Genomic DNA, 14,755 nt, shown 5'->3' on the forward strand with positions numbered 1-14,755 from the left:
ATAGCTCCTTTCTGGGATGTCCCCTCCCCTGCTCCCTGCTCTGTGAGCCCTGCTCCTCCCTCAGGTTGAGGTCGGGTTCCTTCTCTATCATGTGTTCTGATCAGTCCATTCCTCAGTGAGTATCCACCTCTTCCCAGTGCTTGTTATGGTAGCTTCCCAACCTCTCATTTTGCTCTAAGTGTGTGCTACCTGCCTTATATTGCTCTTCCTGTGTGTGATCTGTCTCTCACAGGTGCTCAGGGGCAGAGATTAGACCCCTCACGATCATCAGAACATTGCTGTACACCCCAAGGTGCAAGTTTCCATGTCCCTTGTGCATGCATGAGGATAGCAATTTTTATGGTCCCTATAGCACATCTCTCACATCGAACTCAGTGAGTTAACAGATCTCTCATTAATCCACCAAAGCCATATTACTCAGAGACCCGGTTCACTGGAAAATGGCCACGTGCATTCACAGATTGCGGTGGTCGGTTGTTTGCAAAAATGGCCACAACCAGCCCTCTCCCTGCCCGCTGTTGGTGCTGGCCTTTGCAAAGGGTCTTGACTCTCCTGCCATCAGGAGGCATTTATTTCTCTCTCTCCGAATTTGAGCTGACCTTGTGACTTACTTTGACCCAAGGACAGAGGAAAAAGTAGCAAATCATCAAACTTGAGGGTGATCTTGGGAGCCCCCACCCCCAAAAGGACTCCATCGGAAGCCATACCTTTTGCCCCATTAGCCCCTGAGTTTTTGTCCTACTGTGTGCAAATAGGAGATATAGTTTGAAATGCTTCTTTAACCACAGTCTTACTGCATTTTAAAGTTCTGCACTTCAGTAGAAAGGGGTCTTAAAAGTAGATAATAAATTGTGATTATTTACATGCTCTAATACCATACTTCTGTTTTGTCTCTCCTAATTTCCTGAACATAATCTTGGAGTCTCCCCTCCCCTTCTCTCCTACCCATTATATGGAAATAAGCTCTGTATTTGCCAAATAGCAAACCAGCTTTTCTTTGACAGTGTATATTTCACTTCTGTGCTGCTGCTGTGTCCCAGTAACATTTTCTTTCATGGAAAATGCCCATTGCTTCCAGGAGCGTATGATTTTTTTTCAAATGCCTGATGTTTTAAAAGTGAAACTTCATTTCAGATAGAATGATCTTTGGTTTTATAAAATGGAATCTTTTTTATGGTTCTGTGGCTGTTCATCATTTTAAAACCTATTAGTTGTAACAGGTCAGCTTGAAAAATGAGGAGTTCTAAATTTCACTTGGAATACCTCAAGATAGATTCCGAAACGGTGCCAGTAAAATTATGTTTGAATGATTCTTGAATTTTTTTTTTAAGGGATGACTTTCTCCTTTAAATGTGTATTCAGTAAAACACAGTTATTCAGATTCTAGTAGACCTGTAAGAGAGCCAGATTCATGCATAACACAGATGCATTCATTGTTCATGGGCTTTTACTCTCCTAATGATTGACCTAATGTGTTGTATCTCCTTTTTCTGGCTGAGAGAAGGAATGACATTTTATAAGCATTTTATACAGTAATATGTTCATATTGTGTTTCACCTCTTACTGTTTCTCAGACTACAAGAATACCTGCGACATATTGAGATAGCTCATATCATTGCTAGAAAAGTACAATGCAATTTGGATAGAAAATGTAATAGCTGTAGTAACAGAATATAATTAAATTAGTGCTTACTGTAAAAATAGTGGAAGGATTTATTTTTGGTTTTTAATGGATCGGATCAGTGTGATTAAAAATATGTAAAATAATAGCATTCACTTTGCAGTGGGATCGGCTCTCTAATATTCATCCTATTCCATTTTTTTCTACCCTCCCCCATTTTTAAGTAAACCCAATATTCAGGATTTTGAATTTGGTAAAATAGGGAATGCATTTGTTACATTCTTTGAAAAAGCCTTGAAATTGAGGGATTTTAAATTGAGCAGGCATATTTTTGTTAATTCATTAAATGGTTACTGAGGACCTACTGTGTGCCTGGTCCCTTTCTGGGTCCCAGGGCCAGAGCCATGAACAAAGCAAACAAGGTCCCTGCTCTCAAGGAGTTCACAGTTAGTAGTAAGAAGGCAGGCAATAACCGCGTAAGCAAACAAGTTAACTTCAGGTAGGGATAGTGTGCTATAGGGAAAGTAAAACAGAAGAAATGAAAGAATGACTGACAAGGGGGTGGTTTTGATGGAGAGGTAAGGGAAGGCGTTTTGGGAGGGTCACCTTGGAATAAGACCTAGATGGTGAAAAGCTGATTGCCGTTTGGGAGAAGAGCTGCCCAGAAAGAGGGAAAGCAGTTAAAAAGGCTCTGATGTGGGGATAAGCCTGGCAGGATTGAGAAACTGAAAGAAAACCAGAGTGGCTGGATTGCAGTGAGCAAGAGGCAAGATCTGCAGTGAAATTTGAAAGGTGGAGGGGGGCAAGATGATGGATTATTCACGGATGCTGCCCCATATGATACGGTATTATTTTATTCTCTGTGCTGTGTTGTATCATGCCATATCTCAGCATACTGTATAAATACATATTTATGTTTCTATACCTTGTAAGCAGGGAGATGAAGGGTTAAAGAAAGATGTTTGAGTCCTCAAGATGTGTAGGTTTTCTGAGCATTCCCAGTATACAAAGTCATGCTTGTGGGCTGTAGTATCCTTTCCTGGATCCTCACCATCTTCCCATGTTTCTTTCTAATTATCAGTTAAATTCTGTTCAATAGATATTTTCTGAATCCATGCTGGGCACAAGAAACTGATGAGTCTACTGGGCAGTTATAGACTGATGCAGCAGAAAATGTGATAGGCTTTCATTGGAAAGCAACTTTCCTGCATTTTATCTGTTATTTCAGTCGGTGGTCAGCTACCTTTTCTAACATCTTATTTATCCCTAGGTTGCAAATCATAACGTGTATTAAGGACCGAATATCTAGTCTAAATGTCAGTGATTTGTAATGTTAACATAGTCTTCATTTGTTCCTCTTCATTGGAGACACAAGACAAGAAAAAATGATTTTGAGGCCTGCGTGTGCATCAGGCTAAAAAGAATTTATCATTTAAATACCTTTCTTCTGGAGGAAATAAGTTGTTAAAAATTAACAATTTAATAAAATATATATGAAAGTTTAAAATATATATATTCTTTTAAATGAAGCAACACAGATTTGCAGACTCTGTTCTATTATTATGACGATGATTCAGAGTGTCTGATTTAGCCTAGGGAATCAGGAAATAATACAGATTATCTCCTTTCTGTGCATCTTCAGACCATATGTAGTCATAATATACTGACTGAAAATTTCCACTGAATTAAACTTTCTAGTGATTTATAAGACATTGAGATGCATTACTAACAGCAGTTATTGAATCTTCCTTTAGAGATAATTAATAAAAAGATGTTTTTAAAGGCAATAGTTTAGGTTTCATTCTAGCAAAAGTAAGTTCTAGAAGCCTTTCAATGGTTTGCTGCTAGTAATTCCACTCCTTGGATTCTTGTTTTGCTTTATCCTTTCTAACTCTCGCTGATTCTGTGGTTTAATAGATTTTCCTCCTGTTTAGAATAACACTGTAGAAGCCAGCACTACATTTAGTATCCATCTCCTGCCATGGACAATCCCTCTTCCCACTGGCTTGGTTCCAGGGGGTCTGGAAAAGAGCTGGCCAGGCTTGACTAACAGGGCAGGCCACTTCAGGCAGTTCTCGTAGCTTCTCCTGCTCTGCTGCTTATTCTCTTGTAGATGTACATGTGGTATGTAAGTGTGTGCATGCGTGTGTGTGTGTGTGTGTATTTGAAATAGTTGAGGCTGAAAAAAATATGTATGTTCCTCCCAGATTGAGAAACAAAACATTCCATTCCAAACATGATTGAGAAGTCCACTGGGTCACCCTGCCTGGTTGCATTTCCCTTCCTCTGCCCCAGAGATAACCACTATCCTGAATTTTTAAAATCATTCATGTATGTCTTTATATTTTATGATATGGATTTATGTATTTTAAATAATACATAGTATTGTTTTATCTTTCAAGCTTACATAAATGCACATTGCCTTTTCTCTTATTATATTTTAAAGACTTAGCCCCCTTGATACTGGCATCTTTCAATTATTTTCCCTGCTGTATAGTATTCTGTTGAAGCCTGAGGAGGTACAATAACTAGCACCCTCTCTTGCCATCTAGAATAAACTGAGAAATAGATGCAAGCGTTAGAGAGTGGTAGATAAAAATATCAGCTTTATTTGTGAGATAGCTCTGTTGGAGGGACAGGCTTGCTAGTATGCAGCCAGGATTAAATAGAAGGTTTACCCTTCTAATCACAGGCTGTGCAGTTAGCCTGGGACTCCCCACCGGAGCTCTGTCCGCATAGCACTGGGGAGCAGAGCACTGTGTATGCCCCACACAGTCAGGTGCCTCTTACAGAGAAAAGAAGAAGGGGACACCAATTGTTTCTCTAGGAGGAATGAGTGAGGAGGTGGAGAGAGGCTGGGAATGTTACTCCAAAAGAGGTCCCTCTGCATGGAAATAGACAGGGAGAAGCAAGTTTTCCCCGGAACATTTTTTTCTATTATATAAGTGTCCCATAATTTATATATCCATTCTCCTGTTGATAGACTCATTTGTTATTATCACAGATGGGCTACAGTGTCTCCTTGTCCACATGTGGGAGCTATCCTGTAGAGCACATGTACCTAGGAGTGGAATGGCAGGGTCAGAGCCATGCTAATCTGTAACCCGACTTGCTCCCTAAGTGGTCTTTCACGTTCTCTCTTATCAGTGCATCAGAATTCCTTTCTATCCATATCCTCATCAACACTTGTTATCAAACTCTGTAGTTTTTCCCAAGCTGATGAGTGTGAAATAGCACTTTATTATCATTTTAATCTCCCTGATTACTAGTAAAGTTCAGCATCATGTCTGCTAGCCATTTGGGTTTCCTGTTCTGTCAATTGCCTATTTATATTATTGGCCCATGTATTAATATTGAGTTGTCTCTTTTATGTTAATCTATAGGGGTTCTTTGCATATTCTCAGTACTAATCCTTTTTCATTTATGAGTCATAAAAAATCTTTACCTGTTTGTGGCTTGTATTTTCATTTTTTTATTAGGGTATCTTTAGACATTTATCTGGGATATCAAAGGACTTTCTCCTTTAATAGACTTTGACATGTCCAAAGTCTAAAATTATATAGAGAATGTGGGTCGTATCACTTGAGCATACTAATAGGGTCTTGTGTTTTCTGCCTGTTGAAGTATTTACATTGTCTTTGAACAACTGCTGATCTTTGCTATTTTATATTAGGCTGTTTGAACACTGTTTCTGCAAGATTTATGTTACTCTTCAGATTCTTTGACATTATAGAATTTAATGCTTCATGTTTAAATCTTAATACTTAAATTATGATTTTTTTTTCCCTCAGTGTAGTTAATAGGCTGTACCATAAAACACCTCTGATCTACCAAAAAGCAAATTCATCCACCACTTGGAAACTCTATGTGTGGAAAACAACTTTTTCTTTTAACTAATCCTATAGTAATGCTCTATTAATGCTTCATTCTCTCCTCAGAGCTTGTGGACATTGTTATTATCCAAAGGCACTTGAGTCTGGATTAAATATCATGCTACTTATATAAGGAAATTACATCACGATTTTGCTAATTCTTGATAAGAATAGTTTCTTATGGGTTATAGACACCAATAAAAAGATTCTTAAAGAGCACTTGGTACAGTCTCTTATTTTACACATGTGAGTTTAAATAATCCACCCAAGGTTGCACACCGAGATGGGCGTAAAATCAAGGTTAAGAACAAGGTCTCTCAGCCACAGCGTAGTGTGCTCTCCATTGCAGTGGTGTCTTAGTCCATTTGGGCTGCTGTAATAGAAAACCATAGACTGGGTGGCTTAAACAACGGAAGTTTATTTCTCATAGTTCAGGAGGCTGGGCAGTCCAAGATCTAGGTGCTGGCAGATTCATGTCTGGTGAGGGCCTGCTTCCTAGTTCACAGACAGCCGTCTTCTCATTGTGTCCTGACATGGTGGAAGAGGCAAGGGAGCTCTCTGGGGTCCCATTTATAAGGACACTAATCCCAATCATGAGGGCTCCACCCTCATGACCTAATCACCTCCCGAAGTCCCCACCTCCTAATACCATCACCTTGCAGGTTAGGTTTCAACATAAGAATTTTGGGAGAATACAAACATTCAGTCTGTAGTATATATGTTATAGAATCATGGCTTTACTGTCTATTTTTATATAAAGTTGGTGTGTATTTTTACAGCTAGATTTCCTTGACTGATAGGTTTCAGTGCATTTGGCTTTTTTGTTGCTGGCATCTTTTTAGTTACTTAGCGTCAAAAGGACTGTTTATCATACTTCCTTAAATTAGTTTTATGGAAGTAATGTACACTGTTTTCCTTCCTTATTTAACTAGTGTTTACATGCTAGTCTTTCCAGCAGGTTGTATAAATAAGCTAAGTGTTACGGTACATTATTCCAAAGTGGCATATTTACTTAGTGCCAAAATATTATAATACCAAATGATATTTCCAAATCATTTGTATTAATTTACACTCCAATCATCAGTATGTGAGAGAGTCTGTTGACCTGTATCTTCTTCAAGACTTGGTATTGTCAGACTTCTTAATCTTTTCTAGTGGAGTGGGCATAATAACTCATCACGGGCCTGATTTGTATTCCCTGATTAATAATGATTCATCTATCATATCTCTTCATGTTTGTTATATATCTGTATATTGTCTATCTGTATATTGTAAATATGTCTGTCATTTTTACCCATTTTTTTTCTGCTGCATTTTCTGTTGATTTGAACCTGTTCTTTATACATGTTCTTGGGGCAAATATTTTGTCAGGTAACAAATGTCTTCTCCCAGTTTGTTGCTCATCTTTTCACTTTCTACAGGTATCTTTTTTGAAATATAAATCAAATTTAATTTGTTTGAATTTATAAATTTTTTTGTAGTAGAGTGATTGTGTCTTATTTAAGAAACCCCTTCTTATCTCAAGGTCAGAGAAATACTCGTATTTTCTTCATAATTTTTAAAGTTTTGCTCTTGTAAATTAAGTCCTTAATTCTTCTGGAGTTGATTTTTTAGTATGGCATAGAGTGTGTGGGAACCTAATTTCACTTTTTTTCCATATGGATAACCAATATTTTCAGCTCTTTTTATTGACTGCCCTCTTTTCTCTACAGCTCTGCCATTCTGCCTTTGTTTATGAATTTTCTATTCTGTTTCTTTGGTCACTTACCCTATCCCTGCACGAATACCACATTGTCCTCATAAAATCTTAATATCTGTAGGGCTACTCTCCCTCTTTACTTCTCTTCTGCAGCAGTGTATTGGTTATATTGAGTCTTTTGTTTTAAATTCCAGAACTGGCTTATTGAGAGACAAAAACTCTGTTCACATTTTAATTAACATTGCATTGAGTCTGCAGATTTTCTGGACAATTGACATCTTAATGATATTGCCTACCTATCCATGATTATGGTATATTTTCCATTGAATTAAGTATTCTTTAAAGCCTTTCAGAAAATTTTTATAATTTTCTACACCATCACACTACCAGTATCATCATCATAATGATTATGGTTGTCACTTTCTAAAGCACCCTTAACGGTTTCTTGTGTGCCAGGCCTCATTCTGTTACTTTGTATTCAGTCTTCCTAACAACCTTATGAGGTAGTCCTAGTAATATGGGATATTTCACACAGGAAACTGAGGCACCTAGAGGTTAATTGACTTGCCCAAGATCCTACAACTAGTAAATGGCAGAGGCAGGTTTCTAAACCAAGGTGCCTGGGTATAGAGTTTGTGCTTTTAATCACTACTCTATATTGCAAATAGGTTTTTCTCTTTCTGTGTTGGATTTATTCCTACATATTTTATAGTTTTTTATTAAGATATAATTGACATATAATGTTGTATACAAGTTGTACAATGTGTTGATTTGATACATTTATATATTGCCATATGATCACTGCCTTAGTGTTAGCTAACACCTCTCTCAGGTAACATAATGAGCATTTCTTTTTTGTGGTGAAAACAATTAAGATTTAGTCTCTTAGCAATTTTGGAGTTTAGAATATGGTATTTTATAGTTTTGTTGGTATTAAAATGGTAGCTTTTGAAAATTGTTTTTTAATTACTTACAGAAACAATTAAATAGAAATGTAATTTATTTTTGTATATCAATCTTATATCTAGTAACCTTGTTAAATTTATCTGTAGATTTTTAAAGGCGTTTCTAAGAAGATTATGATACCAGTAGAAAATAGTAACATCTTCTTTCTTCCTTTCCAATCCTATGCCTTTAATTTCTTTTTCTGGACTTAACTACACTGGCTAGTACTTCCAGTGTTGATAATATCTTGTTCCCAGACTCGGGGAGAAAGACTTCAACATTTTATCACTTACTTTGATCATAGCTATAGATGTTTTATAATTATATCCTGTGTCAGATTAAAGAAGTTCCTCCCTAGTCTAGCACAGGAGTTTCTGTCAAGAATGGGCATTAAATTTTATTACATACTTTTTCTCTATCGAGGAGATGATATTGGTTTTTTACTTTAATCTGTTAATGTGCTGAATGGCTTATATATATGTGTGTGTATGTGTGTGTGTGTATATAAATGTAAACACAATTTGGTCATGCTATTTTTTTTTATACACAGTTGGATTCAGTTTGCTAATATTTTACTTAAGATATTTGTGTGTGTGTGTGTGTGTGTGTGTACTATCAGTAAAAGACCGTGTTAAAACAAGTTCACAGGTTGAAATTTTTGTACCCACTCAAGGTTTGCTCAGATTCAGGGTACCAGTCTACATGAGGGCAATCAATAGCCATAACCTTTCAGAGATAGCTTATCATTTTTTCTTTTATTTTTCGTTTACTTCTTTGCTCAAGGCAACTTCCATCTTACCCTTTGGGTATCAGCTTAACGTGGGAAAGTTATCCTATGAGATGATCCATGTTGGGCAAGCCCTGGATCTTGACTCCTGGCCTCTTCTCCCATGAAGCCACAAAACCAAAGCTCAAGTTCAGATATGGACCGACACCCCAAGGCAAAAGTGGCCTTGGGATGCTGAGTTTCCACTAACCTCCTTGGATTCAAGCTGCCTCAAGAATATGGCCTGTTCCCACTATCTTTTTAACTCAGTGCCTTTAAGGTAGTTTTGTTTTAGTATCTTATTTACCATTTTTGTTGTTTTCAGTGGGGGAATTGGTCTGACTATCCAAAATTAGAAACTCACATGAATTATTAAATACTTTTTCTCTCAGGCTTTTCTTTCTAAATTCTCTTTTCCAGATATTGATTTTTTAGACAGAACATTAGATTTATTGGGCAGAGCATTGGATTTATTAAGTTTTGGGGAAGACTAACCATTTACTTGTAAGAGATGATGAAAATATGTAAAATTAGTGATGCATTCCTACAGTTTAGTGATTCTGGCATTTTAGTTATGCTGTATCTTCTATTGCTATTTGAAGGATGTACCCAAGTATTTCTGACCACTTATTGTTCTTGTCTTGAATGTCATTTAGAAAGGTGTAACAGCTAAATATTTATTTTCACGTGACATGAAAGCATATTATCAGGAAATAGCGGTATAATTGAATGAACATGCCATTGAATCTCAACTTGTTTTTTTCATCCATTATTTACAAAAAGAAACAATACAATGTTTTCTATTTTCATCAAGGTGTTATATATAAAAGTCTCTTTTCTTGAACTTCCAGATTTATTAAAATTCATTTTTTTACTGTACTTACACCTAGTGTAAAATAATTGCTAATAATAATCTATGCCTGAGTGTGTTGATGGGGCCCCAGGACCACCACCAGCTTTGATGATTCGCTGGAAGGACTCAGCATGTAACTGTACTTTCAGCTACGATTTGTTACAGTGAAAGGATATGAAGCAAAATTAGCAAAGGGAAAGGCACACGGGGCTCAGTCTAGGGGAAACCAGGTGCAAGCTTCCGAGGGTCTGCTCTCAGTGAAGTCACACAGGATGTGCTTAATTCCTCCAACAAGTTGTGACATCATGTGTGAAATGTTGCCACCCAAGGAAGCTCATTAGAGACTCAGCACCCAGAATTTTTATTGTGGGATGATCACGTAGGCATTCTCTGCCTGGCATGTACCAAAATTCCAGACTCCCAGAAGGAAAGCAGAGGTTCAGCATAAACCATATTGTTGCACGAAGAGTTTTCAGCACAGTGATCCACTCTTATGACTTAATGTTGGTGGGAGGCCAGCCAAGGGCCATCCTTGTAAGCAGTATGGCCGTCAGGACAGCTATGTTAACTCTTTTCTGCACATGGAGTCATGACTAAAGTTTTTAAAGCATTTACTATGTGTCAAACACTGTTCTTTATTCATTTCATCCTCACAACGACCATTTCTTAGATGAGGAACTGAGACACAGAGAGGTTAAGAAACTTGTCCAGTGTTGCACAGCTAATAAGTAGAAAGTCAGGATCCAAACGCAGGCTTCAGAATCCATGATTTATCAAACATTTTATTGATTTTTAAAAATTATTTTCATTTTGTTCCACCTCATGGATAAGATGTTTTATACATTTCCATACAGCTATGATTCAAAGAAATTGTCTCCATAGACCTCTTTTAATCTTCACTGTTGTTTCATGGCTCTTAATTTTCAGATTTGGAAAATCATTCTAATTATCATATGCAAACCTTTCCTGATCTCATAGGCTTTCCTCAGCCTTTGTGTTTCTGGATTAGAGGATCTGAATTCTTTTTGTTTTTGTTTTTCCATCTTCCTACAGAAGGCTTGTCTGGTTCTTGACCACTAATTTTAGTTCCACTATTCTTTCTATACCTCCTTTTTGGCATCTTCTGAGATGTAGCAATTAGAACTGCAAACAGGGAAAGTATCACTGCATCATGGTTTATGAACAAAGACAGGACAGCATTTTCTGTTTTATTTCCTTCCTTGTAATTCTCATTGTGTTAACCACATTGTCTACCTCAGTATATTAGACAATGACGTAGGTAATAGTCTTTAAATACCCCTAGATGGCCATCTGGGATATAGCTGATAACTAATATAGCTGATAGAGCTTGCCTCTCTGTAAGTCTACTTTAGATTATTTTTTTCTGATTGAAGTGAAGAGATCCACTGTTCACTATATCCATTCCCAAGAAAATACATTATAGCTTCAAGAAAAGTTTGAGTATTAACACATGTGCTGAAATATGATACAGATGTTTAATGTCTTACTGTAATATTATTTTACTGTTCATAGTCACCTGCTTTTTTGATCCCTGCATTAGCTTGCTTGCTTTATTCCATAACATCTGTTACCAAGAATATATTTACAGTCTGTTGTCTTTTCTAAATGGTTGGTACGTATGTTAGAAAAAGGTTGATTTTTACTGGTGTCATTCAGAAAGCACCTTGAGGATTCCTTGTTATTTTATTCTCAGTGTTATTTTATTTCAGTATAATACCAAAGTACTATTTTTACTGAAATACCAGATAAGAAGTCAAGCTAGATGACTGAGGTGTGATACTTAAAGTGCTCCTGGATAGGAAACAAGGTATTTCTAGTTTTAACTGTTTTAAAAAAATTGTAAAACTTTTAAACTACTACCTGAGGATAAATGTCCTTGTATTTCTATAGGCTTGGTAAAGCTTACGTCTATTTTGTTATGCTTATGCGGTCCCACGCATCTGGTTGTTCAAGACATTCGCTACCTTCTATTCTGGGTCTTTGCACTATGGTTCCCTGTTTAAACATTGCATCATCAGAGAGGCCTATTGTATCCAAAGTGGCTTCACCTTATCCCTCCTTCCCCCTAACAATAAATCTCTACTACCCAGTTTTATATCATTTATGGCACTTAACCAATCTCTGAGACGATCTTTTTTCTTTGTTTGCTTACTGTCTGTTTCTTACACTTGACTATAAAGTTCCGTGAGAGCAGCGATGCGTCTGTTCTGTCTTGATTCCTCTGGATATTCAAGTTAGCGCAGAGCACATGGTCATTCAGTTCTTGTCGGATGAATCAATGAATTCATTTATTAAAGACTACAGAAAAGTAAGTTATTTACGTTAGATATAATATTCGATCTTTACCAATTCAAGTGCATCCGATTTTCTTTAAGTTTCTTAGAACTTGAGGAGGATGTCCAGACTGGCCTTGGGTTTAGTTTCCAGTAATTAGCTAACTAAAAAGTTAATAACGTGTATATTTAATCTCTAGGCTTGATCAAGTTTTCTGATTCTTCAGACTCTGAAGATTTTGTATCTGTTATAAATCACGACATCTACAATAAACCAGAACTCCTGCCAAATTTTAGGATACCAAATACATACTTCATTTTTTTGTGTGTCCATTGGAAATATTTTAAACACAGAACAGCATAGATAGTAATATAATGTAACACTTGCATTTCAGCTACTTAGCTTTCTTCAGTCTTAACATTTGCCATATTTATTTCAGATTTTTTAAGAAATAAAATATTACACAAAGAGTTGAAAACCCCTATGCATCCTTCCCTGATTTCTTACCCTTTCTCTCTGGAGAGAACCATATGATCTATATTTTGGTATTTATCAATCTTGTGCATGTTTTAGTATGACTGCATAGATATTTATTCACAAACAATCCGTTATCTTGTTTTGCATGTTTTCAGATGTTTTGTACATGGTGTCATACTGTATGTAATCATGACCTTGATTTTTTTCACTCAACATTCAGTTTTTGAGGTTCATCATAATGATACATAGAGCTCTTGTAGCTCATTCATTGTCACTGCTACGTAAAATCTCACTGAAAGGTAATTCTGCATTTTATTTATCCATTTGCTTGTGGATGGACGTTTAAGTTGTTCAGTTATTCAGTATTTCAGTTAACTGTGCAGTAGGTTTTCTTGTATCTTTCCATCTGTACTCATGTACAAGAATTTCTCTAGGACAGTGTCTTACAATCTCTTTCACCTTATTGCATTCAGAGACAATGAGAGTATTTATAAAAGCACATTAGGTAAACAGACAACTTACTTTTAGCTCAAGGCAAACAGCCTGCCTGCCCAAGAGACTTTGGAGCTCAGTATCTTGCCTCACCTGCAAACCATCTGTGGCAGTTTGGGGGAAGCTATCTTCTAGAGCAGGAGTCTTTGTATTTCTCTAAAAGGATTCTTAAAAACTATGCATTTCCTTGTGCATTTTTAGAATGATAGCTAAAACTTTTCAAAGTAAGTTTAATGGTTGCAAAGCATAAAATTTCCAGTGTATTATAAACTGACATTTAAAAATAAAGATGTTATGTCACTCTTTTTTTTTTTTAAGGATTTTCTTATTTATTTATTTATTTATTTATTTATTTTATTTTTGGCTGTGTTGGGTCTTCGGTTCGTGCGAGGGCTTTCTCCAGTTGCGGCAAGCGGGGGCCACTCTTCATCGCGGTGCGGGGACCGCTCTTCATCGCGGTGCGCGGGCCTTTCTCTATCGCGGCCCCTCCCGTCGCGGGGCACAGGCTCCAGATGCGCAGGCTCAGCAGCCGTGGCTCACGGGCCCAGCTGCTCCGTGGCATGTGGGATCTTCCCAGACCAGGGCTCGAACCCGTGTCCCCTGCATTGGCAGGCAGATTCTCAACCACTGCGCCACCAGGGAAGCCCTGTTATGTCACTCTTAAGTGTATCAGGTGGAACTTACATACCACAGTGATTTGACAGTCGTTATTTTTCTTTCAAAAATGTGTGAACAAGCATTTAAAATTATGTGAAAAAGTTCTTTACCAATTTGAAATTTTACATCCTTTCTTTTTGAATTCGTATTTCAGTTTTTCTTCCCCCACTAAGTTTCATCCTAATGTGATGTTTTTTTCATCTTTTTGGCTTTCACTGCCAATATTGTAAAGTCAGGTTTATTAAGATATAGTTTACAGACTGTAGAATTGTCCATTAATAGTTGTATCATAGTCATATGGGTTTTGACACATGTATACAGTTGTGTAACCAGCACCATAATCGACATATAAAATATTTCTATCCCTTTCAGTTCCCTCCCTATACGCCCAGTCTCTGGCACTACTGACGATGATGATGATGATGATGATGATTTGCCCCTATGTTATTGCCTTTTCCAGAATGCCATGTAGATGGAATCATACAGTTTGTAATTTTTTGTCTCAGGCTTCTTTCCCTTTACATAATGCATACGAAATTCATCCATGCCGTTGCACATATCAGGGGTTAATTCCTTTTAAATGCTGAGTCACATTCTGTTGTACAGATGTACCAGTTTATCTGTTCACCAGTTAATGGACACTGGGTTGTTTCCAGTTGGAGTGATTATGCATGACACTGCTATATAAACATTTGTGTTCAGGTTTTTGTTTGGATATTTATCCTCATTTCTTTTGAGTTAATAAGTGTGATTTCTGAGCCACATGGTAGGTGTATGTTTTAATTTTATAAAGAAACTGGGAAACTGTTGCTGAATCGAATGTACTGTTTTGCATTCCCGCTAGCAGAATATGAGACTGCCATTTGCTGTCCATTGTTACTAGCACTGGATATTATTAATTTTTTGTTTTGTTTTTGTTTTTACCCATTTCTAATAGGTGTATAGTGGTATCTCATTGTGATTTTAATCTGTACTTCCCAAATGACTAATGACTTAAACAATTGTTTCCTGTTCTGTTCGCCATCCACACCTTTGTAATGAAGGGTATGTTGAAATCTTTTGCTTATATTTTATTTTA

General features: G+C 36.9%; 1 protein-coding gene across 26 annotated transcripts in view; it reads left to right on the top strand.

The window, feature by feature from the left end:
• The window catches only part of LOC103019590 (EF-hand calcium-binding domain-containing protein 11-like), a 238,117-nt gene that overhangs the window by 49,747 nt on the left and 173,615 nt on the right, over positions 1 to 14,755 (top strand). For 2 of the 26 annotated variants that reach the window (XM_057542282.1, XM_057542257.1), the window contains one exon: positions 8,688 to 8,787. The exons of 19 other annotated variants lie outside the window; for them this stretch is intronic. In XM_057542282.1, coding sequence (XP_057398265.1) covers positions 8,688 to 8,772 — 85 coding nt within the window. In that variant the 3' untranslated portion in view covers positions 8,773 to 8,787. Of the gene's footprint in view, positions 1 to 5,559; positions 5,642 to 8,687; positions 8,788 to 8,919; positions 9,295 to 12,490; positions 12,513 to 14,614; positions 14,682 to 14,755 lie in introns of those variants that run through there. 5 more of the 26 variants (XM_057542275.1, XM_057542261.1, XM_057542264.1 and 2 more) reach the window with 5 other exon arrangements.

This window comes from Balaenoptera acutorostrata, chromosome 3 (assembly GCF_949987535.1).
Source record: "Balaenoptera acutorostrata chromosome 3, mBalAcu1.1, whole genome shotgun sequence".
Classification (NCBI taxonomy): domain Eukaryota; kingdom Metazoa; phylum Chordata; class Mammalia; order Artiodactyla; family Balaenopteridae; genus Balaenoptera; species Balaenoptera acutorostrata.